Here is a 19,323-nt window from a genome sequence, read left to right on the forward strand (position 1 = left end):
TTCGTCTCCTCGGACAAGAAAAATGGTTGTCTATTTGGCTACTTAAAAGAGAAGTTTAGATAAACATGGACAAAATATTTAACTATATTTATATTTCTTTTTAAAGGAAAAGAAAATCTACAAATGTTGCACCCCATTAAATCCATAATCCATTTCTCAAATTTTCTGAAAAATAATTATTATTATTTTAAGCAATGATTGGAATGGAGGGATTTATGCTTAAATTGGCAAGTTGTAATTGAGGACATTGATAAAAAATAGGGTATGTTTAGACTATTTCCTATTTTAATTTAAAAGAAAATGGAAATGAGTGGGTCAAAAACATGTTATGGTGGTATTTTTCTATCTTAATTTTCTAGAAATTGAGCTCAAAAATGGGAAAATGTTATATTACCCTATATAATAACATATCTCATGACATGTCATATCCTATGAATTATAAAAATTTCTATTATTTTTTTCATGATCATTTCATAAAACTCAAAATCAAGTAAGATTTTACAAGTTTCAATTTTTAAAGACAAATTTTACTTATTTTAATAAAAAAAAATACTTTCAAGAAAGAAAAAAAAGTACAAAATAAACCTATTTTTAAAAATGAAAATTAGAAAAAATCTTCCAAACCAAACAAAACATTACATGGAAGAATTTTAAAGTTTTCACTTTCTTAAAATAAATAGTGTAATTTCATGGAATTTGGATTTCATTAATTTCGTAGAGTTTACTTTTAATAGGCACGAAGATTTTCTTTTTCTTTTTCTTTTTCCTTTAATCTACTTAACTCCAATGTAGAAAGAAAAAAAGGAGAAAAAAAAGCTTGCTACACAGCCTACAATTATTAATACATTCTTTTAATATTTTGAAAATAAGTCGACATTTTCTAAGTGAATTTTTTTCATTAGTATAACTAATTTTGCCAGTGGGAATAAAGACTTTTATGATTGGGTGAATATCGTTGCATGATAATGGGAGAAAGGTGTATTGCTAAAAGTCTAGCCATGCATGGATTTTTTGCTCTTTTTTATAAATTTTTAGCAATTGACTATCCAACATATTCATGTCGCTGCAATTGCCATCAAATTAAGACACTCAGGAAATGCTCTATTTGCTACCACAACAAATTGTCATATATGATTCATTTATGAAGCTCCATACATACCTAAAATATCAACTGATTTTAAAGGAGCTCGAGGAGCTAATAATGAAACAAAATCATCAATCTAATCTAATGTATCAACACATTACTTTTAGAATTTAGAAAACTCTCCCAAAAAAGTTATAAACGAAAACTATTATTAAGTGCATGTGTATGCATTAAAAAATATAATAATTAATTTTATATCATAATTGTAATTAACTTTTTAAAAAATTAAATAATAACTTTAATGCAAATGAAACTCACAAATAATTGGTAACAATTGTATAGCAGTTATTGAGGCACAACTTTATTACAAGTATTAAAATGGAATTATCTTTTGGGGGTAGATGGGCCCTTAAATTAACAAAAGGTCCATATAACTTCTTAAATTGAGTTGAAGGATATGAAATAGTAACGGACAAATATACCCTTTAAGAACACCTATAAAATATTTTATAAAATTAAGTTAAATAATTTTTTTTCAATAATTTTTTTTTCAAAAATACGAAATTAAATAAAAGTAGTTTTCAAAAATATTAAATTAAATAATTTTTTTTTCAAAAATATATTAAATTAAATCTTTTTTTCAAAAATATTAAATTAAATTAAAGTATTTAAAAAAAATTAAATTAAATATTTTTTTAAAATTTTAAATTAAATAAATATTTTTACAAAAATATTAAATTAAATTAATTTATTTTTAAAAAATATTAAATTAAATAAAAGTATTTAAAAAAATATTAAATTACATAAAAGTATTTTTTAAAAATATTAAATTAAATAAAAAATATTAAATTAAATAAAAGTATTTTTCAAAAATATTAATTTTTTTTCTCAAAATCAACAAAGGGCATTTTTGGAAATATTGAAGGATGATATCCTTCAACTCAATTTCCATACTTTCATTGGGTCTTGGGCTCAATTTGAAAAGTTACATGGACCTTTTGTTAATTTGGGGGCTCATCTACCCCCAAAACATAATTTTCCCTATTAAAATAGGAAATATCTTTAGAACAGGACTTAAAATTTAAGAATTTACTTAAGTCATTGCCAAAAGGGAATTGATGATGTGGGTGTGACCATAACCCATATGAAATACTTGGCTTAAAACTAACATTAATTTTCTATCAAGGACATGTAAATTGGGAAGAGAGAAGCTTGAATGGGAATGAATTATCCCAAGCTTAGACAAGCTGAATGGAGACAAAGCAAGAAATGGCAAGCCATTTTTTATGAGACATACACCACCAGTTTTGGTCATGGCCTTTGGGTCTACATTCTCCACCCTCTCAAACCCATCACATTCCAATTTCAAGTTGGATTGACTGCATGTACAATCATGTGCAATTTCTTTTCTTTTTTTTTTCTCAAAATAAAATAAGCTAAAACATGAACTATCAACATATGCAAAAGCTCTTATAGTTTAAGGAAAATTATTCTCATTTCATTTATTTAACTCTTCTATATAAAAATTAAATAATTTAAAAATATGTAAATTCTTGGGTTATTTGATTAAAATGGTAAGTGAAAACTCAAATTTTGAAATTTAACCTTTTGTCCCTTTTTTTCTTCATTTTGAGAAAATTATCCTCTTATTTTCTTGTAAAAATAACATTTTGTTTGAAAACCTAAATGTAAATATTTAAAATGATAAACGATATATATGTCAAAAATTTGTTACTTTTCCAAAAAAAAAAACATGAGAAATATTATATTCACAATTTGAAAACTATTTCATCCCTTTTAACCAAATATTTCTAAATTCTTAACTAATTCTAATTTTATTTGACTTTTTTTCATATTTTGCGTAATAAAACCAAATATAAGAAAATCATTTTCCTTAATATTTTTCAAAAACCAAACATAGCCTAAATTAATTTTTATATCGTACTCATTATTAATTTAAAAGTAAAATGTAAAATAGAAATTTTAATGAAACTCACAAATAATTGGGATTTTTATCACACGTAATATTTTTAAATAAAAAATAATTTGTTTGATAAATCAATTCAATGATTTAATCCAAGTTATTAAGCATATTAAATATATTTGATAAAATAATTTAAAATTAAAAGTGAGTTTGATAAATCAACTTAATGACTTACAAACTTAATCAAAATTTAAACCATAGTCATCATAACCTCCAAAACTATCCTTTAAAAAAATAATATTATAATATGGTTATATACATTGCACAAATTACAAATATATTCTACAATTACTTTTGTAAAGTATCAAATTTTCCAAATATTTAAAAAAAATTATGAGAGTATTATAAAATGAAAGGGAGATCACATGCTTATCATAACAATACAAAATGGATATATCATTGCCATAAAGGGAGTTGATATTGTGGATTTGACCATATCCCATAACATAATATCAGATTTTATTGATGTAATACTTGCTTAAAACTAACATCTTCCATTAAGGACAAGTAATTTCGGAAGAAAGAAGTCTGAATGGGTATGTCTGGGTCCAAGCATATACAAAGCTGAATGAAGAAAAACCAGGAAATGGCAAGCCATTTTTGATGAGACAGACATCACCAGTTTTGACCATGGCCTTCGGGTCTACCCTCTCCACTGACTGAAACCCATCACATTTCAATTTCAAGTTTGATTGGGTGCATGTGCAGTTGTTTATAATTTTAATTTCCCACTCGGGTTTCCCTTGTATAACTGATCCTGTCAGTGATTGGATATACGAAATGCTGTTCAACGTACATTGTTGGCCAACTCCTGTAATTTCAAACAATAAAAATTAAAGAAAATTAATGTTAACACAAGTTATATTAATAGACAATACCCATGCATTTGCAAGTTGTATATTTAAAAGCATTTGTAGATGAGATTTCACCTTTGCCAACCAGACTAAGGAAGAAAATTAGACCCACAAAGTACACGGTAGAAGCCATAGAAATTCTTTTCCCTCTTCCCAAGAGTGAAGAGAAAGGCTGGTCATTTGCCCTGCTTATAAAGCAGGAGTATAATCTTGATAAGTAAGGTAAAAAAATCAGAATTTGTTACTAATAAAGAACATCCCGAAAAATCTTTAATCAATTCGCCTTCAATGGTATGATCTAAAACAATGGATAAAAGATGTTTTGGTAGGATTCATTAAGATTGATTCATTCCTTAATAAATAATTATATTTGATTGAGTAAGGTATCTTAATTGTCATATATAAATAAGGAACAATTGTGTTTTGGACCCAGTTGACCTCAAAAATTAAGATTTTGTCCATAAAAATTGTATAATTGATGAGAATGATATAAAATGTGAAAAGACCAATATACCCTTCAAAACTATTTTGAATATTTTCTACCATAATATTTGACAAACTTTTTAATCTTAAATTTTTTTTTATTAATTATTATGAAAATTTATTATTTTTAGAAAACTAATTTTTAAAAAATATATATTCTAAAAATATGTCATTTTAAAAAAATAATTTTCACATATTTTTAGTTATTTTTTACATACATAATTTTAAAAATATATATTTTCCAAGATGTTTGATTTTTAAATAATAATAATAATAATTTATTTTTATTTTTTTGGAAAATGGTGTATTTTTTTCCAAATCACTAAATTAAATTAAATTTTATTGAGGTTTATAAAAGGAATAAAATTTAAATTAATGTTTTTCTACTCTCTTTTTTTCATAGTCAATAAAGGTCATTTTTTAAAAGATAAAACATTCATATCCTACTTCTCAAATTTCACACTTCCTCTAAGTCTTGGGCTTAAATGGTCAATTTATATGGACCAAAACTTAATTTTTGGGTCCAACTAGGTTCAAAACACAATTGTCCCTGTAAATAATTTCTTAATTTTTATGAAAGAAGTAATTTGATTGAGCAATAATAAATAACGAAAATAGGATGACTATATACCTTACTCAAAAGACGAATGTTAAATGTCCCACCTAAAATCCTTCCTTTGCTTATCTTCCTCTTTGTCTTCTTATTTCAACCTTTTCTTTTCTTTTTTCTAAGGAAACAAAAAAATAAAAATAAAAAATTGAAGAAACAAAAGAAAAAGAGTGTGCACTGCCATTGTGGCTATTTTTTTCAATTAAATAAAAAGGCAAAAATTAATTTGCCACAGCTCTCTCTATCTTTTTTTCAATAAGAAAAAAAGAAGGAATAGGTTTTGGACACTAATAGAAGATGGAAAATTTGCTCTTTTACTTTTATTTTTATTTAAGAAAGAAAATGTGAAAGTTTTTTAACATTTGAGAATTATTAAATGCATCCAATCTTTTCTTATACATCCATTTTTTTTTTTTTTAAAGTAAAATAAAATTTATATGTGAAATGACCAAAACTACTTTTTAATCAATCTCTCCACATCTACCATCCAAAACCTTGACCATATTTCTTCTCCATTTTCATTTTCCTTTTCTTCCTTCGCGTCACATCCTACTTTTTCTTTCTTTCATTCTCTTTTCTTTTTGTTCAATACTCAAAAAAAAAAAAAAAAATGGAGAAGAAATATGGTTAAAGTTTTGGATAGTGGATATGAAGAGGTTGAAGGAGAACATGTATAAGTCATTTCTCATACTTTAATACATCAAATGTATATATATACATCAATTATAATAGGTAATACCCTTAAAAATATGATATATTAGACTCAATGTAATAATTGAACAAAATTACTAACCTAATCTAATATATTAACATATAATTTTTAGAATTTACAAAACTCTTGCAAACAATTGATAAAACAAAAATTATTAATATTAAGTAGACATATATACATAAAAAAAAATTAATTAAATTATATCATAAATGTTATCAATTTAAAAACAAATTTTAAAATTGAAACTTGAATGTAAATGAATCTCACAAATAATCAGGATTTTGATCAAACATGGAAGATGATGCTATATAAGAAGTTCCCCCTACAATAATTCCTTCCACTAGAAAAGCTAAACTTAAAAAAAAACCAATGTGAGCCAACATTAGTAGGGGAAATTTTACACCATTGATGACTCGAATCGAAGAAAAGAGAAAATCCTTAAAAGGATTAGCATCGGACTTGAAAAATGCTACTACTCCCACAATTTTTAGGTATGTTCAAAGATTTTGACAAAATGAGGATCAATCAACTTTTATAGAAGACAAAAGTCAAGTACAACCTCAAATTTAGGTTAGACAATGGGGATTTTCAGGTCTTGAAAGAAGATAAATCATTCCTCTCCTAAAATTGCCACTTATCTCTAGGAATGAGATACAAAAATCCGTCAAACCCTCAGGAGATCAAACAACGTAAGGGTTCTTTCCTAACAAAAGAACATATGTGGGGTTTGACCCTAAGGCTTACAAGTTATTAGCCAAGGCCCTTATGACTTCACTTCATCATCACGACTAGGAGAACTTAGCCTTGAGACCGCAAGCAAAAAGATATCATGGTCTTAACAAAACTATAAAAAAAAAAAAAATTAAGACAACAAGGGTATACAATCAAATCCCCCACAAGTCTAAGGTTTGTAACTTCCGAGCTATCGAGATTTTAGCTAAGACTAAAAGAACTAAGGCAAGTACATAACAAATCACCGTGGAAGACATTGAAGAGAGTAATGGGTCCAACTCTCCTTCTTGAACTTCAGTGTTTGATCGAATTGGCACTCAACTACCCGAGCTTTAGCATTCACTAAGTTAAGCAATTTTAACCTAGTGAAAAACAATTTAACACATATTCCACCAATATCAACACAACAATGATTAGCCTCTACCCCAAAAGTCATGGCCACAACATCACAAGAAAGAAGCAATGTATCAAACTAAAGGAAGATATAGAAACAAAGAGTTTAATCCCATCATGGATGAAGTGCCACTTAACTTGGGAAATTTGTTCTAATGATTCAATAAAAAGTAAAACGACATACCATTGTAGTCACTAAGAAGTTAGAGAAGGGATGCTCAAATGATGTTGAAGAAAGTTCGACATATGTTAGCTACCATGTTATGGTAAAAGTCGAGTCTAATTCAAAATCTTCAGAAGGTGAACCAGAGAAATCTCCTCAAGCATTTGAGGACAACAGGAGGCAAGCTATTAAAAATGAGTGAAAAAACTCAACTTGGTTATATATGAATACCCAAGCCAATCTATGTTAGTATGCTTTTAAGTCCTTCTAAAGAGAATTTATCTTGAATTGTTACTCAAATATAAAGATGGCTTTGCATGGGTATGCAAAGAAATGCTAGGTCTTAATCCAAAAGTTGCAGTGCATCAACTCATAATGAGACATGGAGTTCAACCGATTAAGCAAGCCTAGAGGCAAATGATAGTTAGCCTCATCATAGTACATAGGGTTAGGTCTAGTATTTTAACGTTTAAAGTGACATTTACTTGTATCTTTAGAGTTATCAGTTGATATGTTGAGGACATTTGCATTGTCATCTTGCTCAAAAGCTTGGTAGCAATAACCATTAATTACCATTACTAAGTATAATTCCATCATGCTCCAAGTGTGTGAAGGAATTAGCTCAATGGTCACCATTGAATGATTAGAAGAAACTATTGAGTCATCGAGTATATCATCATAACTCTCCCTCAATGTTACCCCTAACACTCCTCTTTGTAAGGACATTTAAGCCAATCTTTTATGTTCTACTCTTTAAAGACTTTAAGGCTATTTTTTGAATGGAACCAAGAAGATTCTCTATACAAATAGTGAGTGTTTCCTTCCAAGAGTTCCACACTCTAGACCATCAATTTGCATAATCTTTGGTGACTGAAAACCCTCTAAGGTTATGGCAATTTAGTATAGTGACTCTTAAGTGGGTACCAAGCTTGGTGCAAGACTCCCAATGTTGATTCACCTCCTCCAAAGCTCCAAAGCAAAAAAAAAAACCTCTAGCAAACCTTCAAGAACATCTTGAGGATGCCCAAATTGTCAAAAAAATCGATAAGGATAATACACTTGCATTACCCGGTGTTTGTCATATTGCAAAGATGAATAACTAGAGCGAAGACTTATGAGATAAAAAACTTTCATAGTAATAATAGATTCATCATCAACTAAGTTCACACACTCATTTCAAGGTAGTGCTAGATAGTTTAACATTACGTGGTTGCAAGACATTATCCAACCCGGTGATTGCAAATCTTCGAAACACTTAGTAGAAAACTCACCAACATAATGAATCATCCACAGGGAGTGGTCCCAATATAGAGAAATGAAATAGGTATCAAAATATTCATCTAACCATCCATATAAATGGGAAAATGGAGGCATTAACCCCATGCTTCAAAGAACAAAAAATTTCATTCAAGCCATTGTAAATGCTTGTTAATACCAAAATAGTAAGTCTAAACAACTGGTCTTGAGTCATTTTACTAGCTACCTTGAAGATTTTAGGGCAAATCAAAGTAACACCCTTCCCAGAAAGAACAAACTTGCATAACCAACATGCAAGTTAAACAGCCAAATAAGTCTCTCTAATAGCTCCCTCAGCCATACTAAGGTCATTGAATACCTTTATCTCTAACTAAGTACGGGGTGCAACGGGATTAATATCTCTATAAGGATTATAAGTCTTTTTTGGGCCTCTGTGTGTTGTTCCTTGTACTCTTATTTAGGGGCTTTACATATTTTATGAAGCCTTTATATCAAAATGACACCTATAAGGTGATTTTAACTGAAGACTTCCCCTTTGTCTTAGAGCAAATTTGATCATATACATGGAACAAGTGTAGACAACTTGGTGAAAGTAAGGACTTTTTGTATCATTAGATAGCTCTTCTGTACTTGGTAATACCTTGTCATAAAAAGATTCAATAATGGGTAGCCTAGCAATGGATATAAATCCCAAAGGGAGATGGAAACCTCTACAATGGAAGTATGTAAGATGTTAATGTTAGGATACCAACATTCGCAGAAAACTTTTATAATGGAAGCATGATAGGCGCAGTTGAATAAGGATGCAAAGATAACTTCAATATCCTTCAATAAAGAAAAGATTCCCTAACCACCTTGAGAGAACCTCCCCATTCCATATTTCCATCACGTATGCCAAAACTCAACAATTCTAATTCATCATGAGTTTCAATGGTAGTTGGGTAAGAAGAATTCAACAGCAAGACGTTAGAAACAAGTTTTACTTTGTTGAATTTTGAATTACTAATATTTGTAAGCTCACAAGATGCTACTCCAAACTAAGAAGAGATATGTAACGGACTTCTATCACTCGAATCAACAAGGTTTAGGGGTTAATAAGTGATTTCTGCACTAGCAAAGTAGTTCCCTTCTCAAAGTCTTCACTATACTCCTTAAGAATAATCACGGTATTTTCCTTGAAACACTTGAAGAACACCATTCTAAAAAAAACAAAGAAGTAAATATGACAAGGAATACATGGGTGTTAAATATGGTTCTAAATTTAATTAAGTGTTGAGAAATTGCATACCACTATGTATTCAAGTGAAGCCCATTCGTATGAGTGGGAATTTAGCATTAAGCCACTTTAAGTGCTGAAATTACAACACCGCGTAGCATCAAGGTTATGACTTGTCTACATAGGTATTAAGTGTAGTTCCAATTTTAATTAAATGTCAAAGTTTGAACATCACTATGCACTCAAGTCAAGTCAATTCTCATGAGTGAGGACTTTAACACTTAAGTCACATCAAGTGTTGAAAATACAACACCATGTAGTGTCAAGGTTATGACTTGTCTACATAAGCATTAACTGTAATTCTAATTTTAATTAAATATTAAAGTTTGAATATCACTATGCATCCCAATCAAGCTAATACGTATGAGGAAGAACTTTAGCATTTAAGTCGCATCAAGTGTCGAAAGTGCAACACTGCGTAATGTCAAGGTTATGACTTATCTATATAGGTGTTATGTGTAGTTCCAATTTTAATTAAATGTTAAAGTTGGAACATCAGTATGCACCCAAATAAAGCTAATTCGCATAAAATGGAACTTTAACACTTAAGTCGCATCAAGTGTCGATAGTACAACACCATGTAGCATCAAGGTTATAACTTATCTACATAAATGTTAACTATAGTTCCAATTTTAATTAAATGTTAAAATTTTGACATCACTATGCATCCAAAACAAGCTAATTCATATGAGTGAGGACTTTAGCACTAAAGCAACACCAAAGGGCTCTCAAATACACCCACATTTAGGGATATAATTCCTAATAAAAGGATATAAGCTCAACCTACAAGGTCAAGGTGGCTCTAAAAAGAATAGGGCAGACCAAAAAGGGTCCCTAGCACAAGCGATCATACCCTCCAATAGTACACAACCTCTTACATGCCTCCAAAGAGATAGGATACATCCATGTAAGGTGGTCATCACCTCCATACATGGACTACCTCCCATCCCAAGGGTTTCCTAATGGCAAAGGCTTTCAAATCTCTTAACCAAAGACTCTTCCTTTGTCTCAAAGCAATTCCAATAATATGCAAGGAACAAGTGTTAACAACTTGGTAGGAGTAAGGACTTTTCTATGTCATTAAATAGCTTTTTTGTACTCGATACCTCCTCATCATAAAAAAAAAATCCAGTAGTGGGTTGCCCAACATTTCAATATAAATCCTAAAAGAAACGGGAAACCTCTCCAATGGAAGTATGTAAAGTGTTAGTATAAAGACACGAACATTCACAGAAAGCTTTTATAACATAAGCGAGACAGTTGTAGTTGAATAAGAATGCAAAGATAGCTTCATAAAGCTTGCATCTCTTAAGAAATCCATCATATCAACCTAACACCTCCTTTACCTATTCTCAATATCCTTCTATAAGGAACCTTCATATTCTACCTTTTCATCACATATATGAGAGCTCAACAATTTGAATTAATCATAAATTTCAATGGTAGTTAGGTGAGAAGAATTTAATAATTGGATGTCATAAACAAGTTTTACTTTGTTGAATTTTGAATTACTATAATATTTTTAATCTCGCAAGTGACTACTCAAGACCAAAAAGAGATGTGTAATAGATCATTTATCATTAGTAGTGACAGGGTTTGGGGGTCGAAAAATGATTTATGCGCTAGCATAGTAGTTCCCTCGTCAAAGTCTTCAGTATCCTCCTCAAGAGTAGTCACAATATTTCCCTTGAAACGTTTGATGAACACCATTCTAAAATCAAATAGATAAATAGGAAAGGGAATACATGGGTGTTAAATATGGTTCTAAAATTTAATCAAGTATTGTGAAGTTGGATACCACTATGCATCCAAGTTAAGCTCATTCATATGAGTAAGGACTTTAGCATTAAATCATATTGAGTGTTGAAAGTACAAGACCACATAGCATCAATGTATGACTTGTCTATATAAGTGTTGAGTGTAGTTCTAATTTTAATTAAATGTCAAAGTTTGAACATCACTATGCACCTAACTCAAGCCAATTTGCATGAATGAAGACCTTAGCACTTATGCAAGTGTTGAAAGTACAATACCACGTAACATCAAGGTTATGACTTGTCTACATAGGTGTTAAGTATAGTTCCAATTTTAATTAAATATTAAAGTTTGAACATCGTTATGCACCCAAGTCAAGCCAATTCACATGAGTGAGAACCTTAGCACTTAAGTTGTATCAAGTGTCAAAAGTACAACACCGCGTAACGTCAAGGTTATAACTTGTCTACTTAAGTATTAAGTGTAATTTCAATTTTAATTAAATGTTAAAGTTTGAATGTCACTATATATGCATCCAAGTCAAGTCAATTAGCATGAGTGAAGACTTTAGCACTTAAACCGCATCAAGTGTCGAAAGTACAACACCACATAGCGTCAAGGTTATGGTTTGTCTATTAAGTGCTAAGTGTAGTTCCAATTTTAATTAAGTGTTAAAATTTGGACACCACCATATATCCAAGTCAAGCCAATTTGCATGGGTGAAGACTTTAATACTTAAGTGCCAAAAATGCAACATCACTCTGCATCAAGGCCATAACTTGATTATATCAAGATCAAATTTTAAGTATTCAAAATTTTTTTTTATTGATATTTAAGTTTGTTAAAAATTCGTCTTAAGTGTTGAAAGAAAATTCATCTCTTCAAACAAAGAAGACCAACACGCATTTAGGAACAGTGAGCCTTTTTCTACCTTGAAAAAAAAAAGTCAAAAAGAAAAAAAAAAACAAAAAGTTTGAAGATTGAAAAAAATAAAATAAACTCATGTGTGTGTGTTTGTATATATATATATATATATATAGCAGCCACATATCAATGCTTTATGCACCTCCATAGCTCTATGCTCCAAGCGTCTTTAGGGTCAATGCACCATGCAACTCCATACTCCATGCTCCAAAAAAAAAATGGAACAAGACTTTTCATTGAGGGTTTGAGATTAGGTTCTCAAACTATCAATGGAGTTTGAGAGTTTTATATATATAATAAAAAACAAAAAACAAAATATGAGGATAAATTGAAAGGGAAGACGCCTATGAAAAAGGAAAGTTGATGTTCAATTTAGAAACTTTCCTACTAACACAAGATGTTCATTTGATACCAAGTGGAAGAAAAGGGGAAAAAATAAAGTAGTGTTTAAGAAAAGTGAAAAAGAGATATTTCAAAAATAGGAAACTTCTTATTCAACTATTTATTTGTGGAAAAAATAAAGAAAAATTCAAAGAAAAATGAAGGCTAACTTTAAGACCCACATCGTACACATAATAAAACATGTACATGATGTGTCTTGAAGTAGGGGCATTTGTAGACATCAAAAATTTTAGTGAATTAAATTATCACTAGATTGGTATTCAAAAATTGTGGCTTCCTAATTCAACAAAATTTGGGCTCCACAAGTGATTGCTAATGGTGAATTTTGAAAGACTATAAAATTTAGTCCTGAAAATAAAATCAAATCTTCCAATTGAAGTCAAAAGAGAATTAAAAATAAAAATTCTTTGGTTAGTGAATTTCTTAAGGAAACAAATTTTTCAATTGAAGTTAAAAGAGAATTAAAATAAATAAATATTCTCTTATTGGCAAATTTCCTTAATAAATGAGAAGAGTTATAAAATTAAGGAACCAAATTTTTTGAATTAAGTAATTAAGTCTTTAGGGATTCCAAATTTAATTCTTTAATTTCGCCTATAAATAATGGTGACTTCCTTTAATGAAGAAGATCCATTGACAAAATGACTTTACACAAGAAAAAAAAAAGTTTCACAAAAAATAAAATAATATAAATAAAAGACTTCACAAAACCTACCTACAAATTCGAGAAATTGCAAAAGAACTAGGTACATGTTCCTCTCCTTTTGACAAAGTCATTCTTGGTCTTTGATTGACTTTAAAGACAAAGAAAACATTTTCATCATCGTTGTTGGATTGTGATCAAAGCAAAAGAATCAAAGGGAAGAATATTCATTTGTAAATAATATCAACATTGAGATTTTTCCCCACAATTATTTAATTTTTTTTTAAAGTATTTTCATTATTTTCCGTATTATTTTACTAATTTTGCAGGACTTTACGAAGTTTGTGAGTACAACAAGATTTCTGAGATGTCCAAGAATCTCGATTAGTTGTTTCATTGACCAATTTTTTTGCCCCAAGTTATGAATGGAATTACAAATATGATAATCACTCTGTTTTCTAGCTCTTCCATGATCTTCTAGCTCTCACACCATGTAAAAGAATGCACATTCTTTGGCTATATATTGATAATAATTTTACTAAAAAATATTTTGTCTCATTCAAGTCATTAATCAACTAATTAATACCCAACATATATTTATAATAACTTATCATATTTGAAATATAACTCAAATTCATAATTAACTAGGACTTGTAAATAACATAAGAAGTCTAGATAAATAACAACTCTTAACACTTCTCAAATTCCTAAAGTTCTTCTAATTTAATTTTAAGTTGGATTAATATTTTCAACATGACCCATTTTTCTAATAAGAGTGTAAGTTCTTTTCCAATAGAAAAATGGAAGTATAAGCGCTGTTCCAATCCATATTGAAGTCAAACAGAAGAAACCTAATAGTTCGGAAGCACATGTCTTCTTAGTGAGGGGACTACGCCATTAATGAGCCAAATTAACAAACGTAGCCGGATCAAGGAGCTACTGGGGAAGGGTAGATATGGTGAAGCTTTTCATGTTTCGTTGATGTTGAATTCAACATTATATTAGATTATGAAAGTTGACATTTTCTTGATTATCTGTCACTTTCCTCCGATCCAAAGATGCATCTTAGATTATTTTATTTTATTTTTTAGGACATGGATTTGACCTACTCCAAGACATTAAAAAATAAATAAATAAATAAGCAAAATAGTGTAAATTCTAAACTGTTTGGAAGTGGAAATGAAGATGATCTTATAAATTTTTTTTTTCTTTTTTTTTTTTTGGTCTTAAAAACTGAAAAAAAAAAAAAAAAAAAAAAAAGGTCAACAATTTTGTTTCTTCCGACCATTTTCAGTTATAGGGTAATTGCACCTTTAAAAAATCAACATTTATGTTGGTCTTAAACATAATTGCAAATCCTATAACGGGTAATGACATAATTGCAAATCTTAAACATAACTTCCGACATAATTAATGCACCTTTAAAAAATCAACAATTATGTTGGTCTTAAACACCATAAGCTTTCTTTGACATTGCAAATCCTAAATTGTTTCTGACTGGCCTCAAATGGCAACAACAAAACTTGGGAGATATGCAATAACTGGTAATGACATAACTGGAGCTTTATCATCTAGGTAAGTAGGTTCTGATTAACACATTTGTTAGCAGATAGAAATCAGAAATTATGTTTAAAAACAGTTAAACTTTATTTTATTCTTACAAAAATGAGATGGGTCTCTACAAGAGTGTGAGATGAAAATGAATTCTACAAAAAAAATAAAAATAAAAGACATTGTGGATGAGATATGGGTTGTGTGTTGACTCTTGTAGGGTTCTGTTTATGGGTGTGCTTGATGAGTCAGAGCTCAATCCCAGTGGCTTCGCAGAGGAGTGGAGGATCTGGAAATGTTGAAGAAGGCAGAGTTTTTATTAATGGAAGAGTTGCAATTGGAAGCACAGATGATGATTTTGTATGCGCCACTTTGGATTGGTGGCCTCCTGATAAATGTGACTATGGAACTTGCAGTTGGGGTAGAGCTTCTCTTCTCAATCTGGTAAGTTAAGCTACTTCCATTTTCATTCGACCGCTTTTTTTTAACTACTTGGTATGCTACTGATTAGTTCGAAAAGAAATTCAAACAATACCAGAGTTACGTAGAAAGCATGATTGATCCATAACCTGGTAGCTAGGGGACTGGTTTTTCATTTTTCTAATTGATGAATTTCTTTTTGTAGGACCTTACCAACAAAATTTTGTTCAATGCCATCAAAGGTGACCAAGATTTTCCATAAAACTCATTAACCCTGCAAATTGCTTAATTTGTATCTTTTAGTGGCTCAAGTTACAACTCTAACTGGATGATATATATTTGCAGCCTTTTCTTCCTTAAAAATTAGGATGGGTGGCACCTTACAGGATAAAGTAATATACCAAAGAACCGGTGACCAACAACCCTGTGCTCAGTTTGTTAAAAATAGCTCAGAAATGTTTGGTTTCTCAGAAGGTTGCTTACCTATGTCGCGATGGGATGAGTTAAACCAGTTCTTCAGAGACGCTGGGTAAAATTTTCTCACCATATGTCAACAGTCCAAACAAAAAGCAATGTCTTATGGAATGCATTTCTTTCCTTCTCTGAACAAGTTTCTGTTTATAAATGAAACATAACAACACACTATTCTCACCAAGTTTGATAAATATAGGGCTGTCGTGATTTTTGGATTGAATGCACTAAGTGGGAGGAGTATAGGCATGGATGGTTTGGCTACAGGAGCTTGGAATGGCAGTGATGCAGAATCCCTTATTCAGTATACTGTCAACAAGGGCTACACCATTCATGGTTGGGAACTAGGTAAGAGCTCTTATATTTTTGTTCACAACAGATAATAAAGATTATCACTTAATTTCTGAGAAAGGCAGTACCTATTTCTTTTACAAAACACTTGAATAACAAAACTGCTTGAAATAATCAAGACAATAGATGAACTAGAACTTTTGATATTCACTTAAAAAGAAAAAAAAATGAAAAAAATCAAAGGAAAGGCGAACGAGAAGACAATGGAGTTTGGTCTAGAATACTATGGTTTATAAAATTTTCCTCCAGTTTCTTAAATAGAGTTTTGGGTTCTGAAACTTCTTGTTTCATCTCAGGAAATGAGCTGACTGGAAATGGAGTTGGAGCAGGAGTTCCAGCAGATCAATATGCATCTGACATAAACACTCTCCAAAGCATGGTGCAAAAGATTTATGCAAGTTATGAAGCTAAGCCACTGGTCATTGGGCCAGGAGGGTTCTTTGATGCAAGTTGGTACACAGAATTCATAGATAAAACACTCAAATCTCTTCAAGTAGTTACCCATCACATATATAATCTCGGTCCAGGTATATTGTCAGTTCTTGTCATCTCGTTACACAATTTTTCACTGTCAGTCTAGAGTGCTTATATTCATACTGTGCAGCAGCTTCTATCCTGAGAATGAGGGTTAACCTTTTTTCCATTTCTGGTATATAGGGGTTGATGATCACCTTATTGATAAAATTCTTGATCCATCCTATCTTGATGGTGGTTCCAAACCATTCCAAGACCTCCAAAGCATTCTACAGAATTCTGCAACTTCAGCAACTGCTTGGGTTGGTGAAGCTGGAGGGGCTTACAACAGTGGCCATAATCTTGTCACTAATGCATTTGCTTTCAGTTTCTGGTAAGTTAGTACTGATGTTTTGAGATGGAAAGTTCTCTGACTTTTGGATACTTCCTTTTCAACATTGATCTAGTTTTCTCACTAACCAAACAGGTACCTGGATCAGCTTGGAATGGCATCATCTTATGGTAACAAGACATATTGTAGGCAAACCTTGATTGGAGGAAACTATGGCCTACTCAACACTACAACCTTTGTCCCAAATCCTGATTATTACAGGTTACTTTTTAATTCTAAATTAAGACTAAACATAGTATCACAAAGATATTCTTGTTGATGTTGTCCTCTTGCAGTGCTCTTCTTTGGCACCGTTTAATGGGAAGAAATGTTCTATCAACCAGCTTCAATGGTACAAAGAAAATACGCGCTTACTCTCACTGTTCCAAACAATCCGTAAGTAAAATCTACATTCAAATTCATCAGCAGAAGATAAATACTCTTCAGCGTTAACTCATCTGGTTTTCATCACCGCAGCCAGGAATCACATTGCTATTGATCAACCTAGACGGTAACACTACACTTCGAGTCCAAGTTTCAACTGAAAATGATGGTAACAACAGGACTTCGACTTTACAAAGTAAAAACCAAACTCAAAGATCAAATTTTGCAAGCACAAGAGAAGAATATCATTTGACAGCCAAAGATGGGAATTTACACAGCCAAACACTGCTTCTAAACGGGAAAGTTCTTACTGTAAATTCATCGGGCAGTATCCCTCCCTTGGAACCTATAAGTGTGAGCTCGTTGGATCCTATAACTGTTGCTCCTTTCTCTGTTGTGTTTGCTCGCTTCCCTGATGTCAATTACCCTGCCTGTAGTAGGAGTACCCAAATGGAAATGGATAAATTTGGTTTGTTGATTGAGCTACTACTATTTGGAGTACTACAGCCAATTATTTGCATATTTTTCTGAAGATGAAGACATGCTTGAAACATGTCAAAGTCTACATAAAGATAATGAATGAAGGGGTATAGAGGCTATGATGTTTATTCTATGAGATGATTCAATCAGGCTATGATGTTGCTTCTCATGTGACATGGCATGATGTCAAAATAGAATCCAAGCCATGTCCTTTTGTATTATATATGTTCATCACTTTTCTCTTTATTAAATATTTCAAAGCTTGTCAATGGTCCGCATAATTGTCTAGAAATTAAGGGTGGATAAGTAATCTAAATATATGTATCCCAATTTTAAAAAATTTATTTTGATTTTCTTATCCTAGTTTTTAACATTTATTTGTATTTTCTTAGTTATCAATTAATTCAATTAAGCATATTATAAAATCAATCAACACAACGAACTTTAGATATACATGGAAAAACTATCTATTCAATCTCCTTAAACTTTGTAAATATAAAAAGGTATAATTTTATTTGATTCGGATGTATTTACTCCAAAGGATCTTATATCGATCATTATTTATTTTTTCAAGTCTATAATGTAGCATCTTACATTCCTTAGTAGATCACCTTAACTTTGTACTGAGGTTGGCAAATCAATGCATTGCTATCTTTTCTATTGGAAGGACTTTCAAGACAAATTCTTGAAAGGTTTTGAGAGTTAAGAAGTTTTAAGGAAGAGCTATGACTATCTTAGCAATTTGTGCATCAACACCATCAAAGTGCAAAGACTAGGTTTTGATAGAAAAATCCTAGATGGTTTAATTATTCGAAGTTTAAGAAAGGTGAATTTCCAGAAGAAGAAAAAAAGTATATTTTAAAACATAACAATTCTAAAATAGGGTAAAAACATGACCAAACATTCAAACTACCTAAAGAGGGTGTTGAACTCCATAGAGACATTTGAACATCTCTTTATGCTATATTTGAACATTCATGGGACATTTGAACACTCCATGAGGGACATTTAAATGTTCAATCTCTAGTACATTTTTTTTATATTTTCAAGACATTTTCTTTTCAAATTTCCATTCTATTTAATTTTAAATGCCCAATGTAAAATCATACTACTCCAAACACATATTTACCTTAATCAAAACTGATGTTTGAGTAGCTTGAACTTAATAAAGGCAATTAAGACCTAAGACCATAAGATATGTCCAAACCATTATATAAATGGAACAAAATTGTCAACCACCAAAAATAGAGCACTAACAATCTCCCCCTTTTGCAATTTGATGGGAAAACTAATATTATTGGAAGTCCCATAATTTTTTAAAAGCAAGCTCATTGATGCACTTGTAAATTCTCTCTTCTTAAATCACTCTCTGCACACAACTTGTAACCTTCAAACACTCAAACAACATATCTATGAAAAGTATTGTAAGGGAAAAATATAAAAATATGTATATTCTTCATAAAAATATGTATTTTTTTTTTTTAAGAAAAATATGTACATTCTTCATAAAAATTTTTTTTTTTTTTTTAAAGCCAAACGGGACTCCATTA

The 19,323-nt window shown here is 30.6% G+C and overlaps 1 protein-coding gene across 1 annotated transcript; it reads left to right on the forward strand.

Annotated features, from left to right (window-relative positions):
- The first annotated feature begins 15,018 nt into the window (after positions 1-15,018).
- On the forward strand, positions 15,019-17,824 carry LOC100264535 (heparanase-like protein 3). The gene is made up of 9 exons (XM_010650439.2): positions 15,019-15,267; positions 15,449-15,485; positions 15,589-15,772; positions 15,914-16,062; positions 16,362-16,592; positions 16,723-16,912; positions 17,006-17,131; positions 17,206-17,305; positions 17,387-17,824. The coding sequence occupies exons 1-9, from the start codon at positions 15,019-15,021 to the stop codon at positions 17,822-17,824; spliced, it is 1,704 nt and encodes a 567-aa protein (XP_010648741.1).
- The last annotated feature ends 1,499 nt before the right edge of the window (positions 17,825-19,323 follow it).

This window comes from Vitis vinifera, chromosome 4, assembly GCF_030704535.1.
Source record: "Vitis vinifera cultivar Pinot Noir 40024 chromosome 4, ASM3070453v1".
NCBI lineage: Eukaryota > Viridiplantae > Streptophyta > Magnoliopsida > Vitales > Vitaceae > Vitis > Vitis vinifera.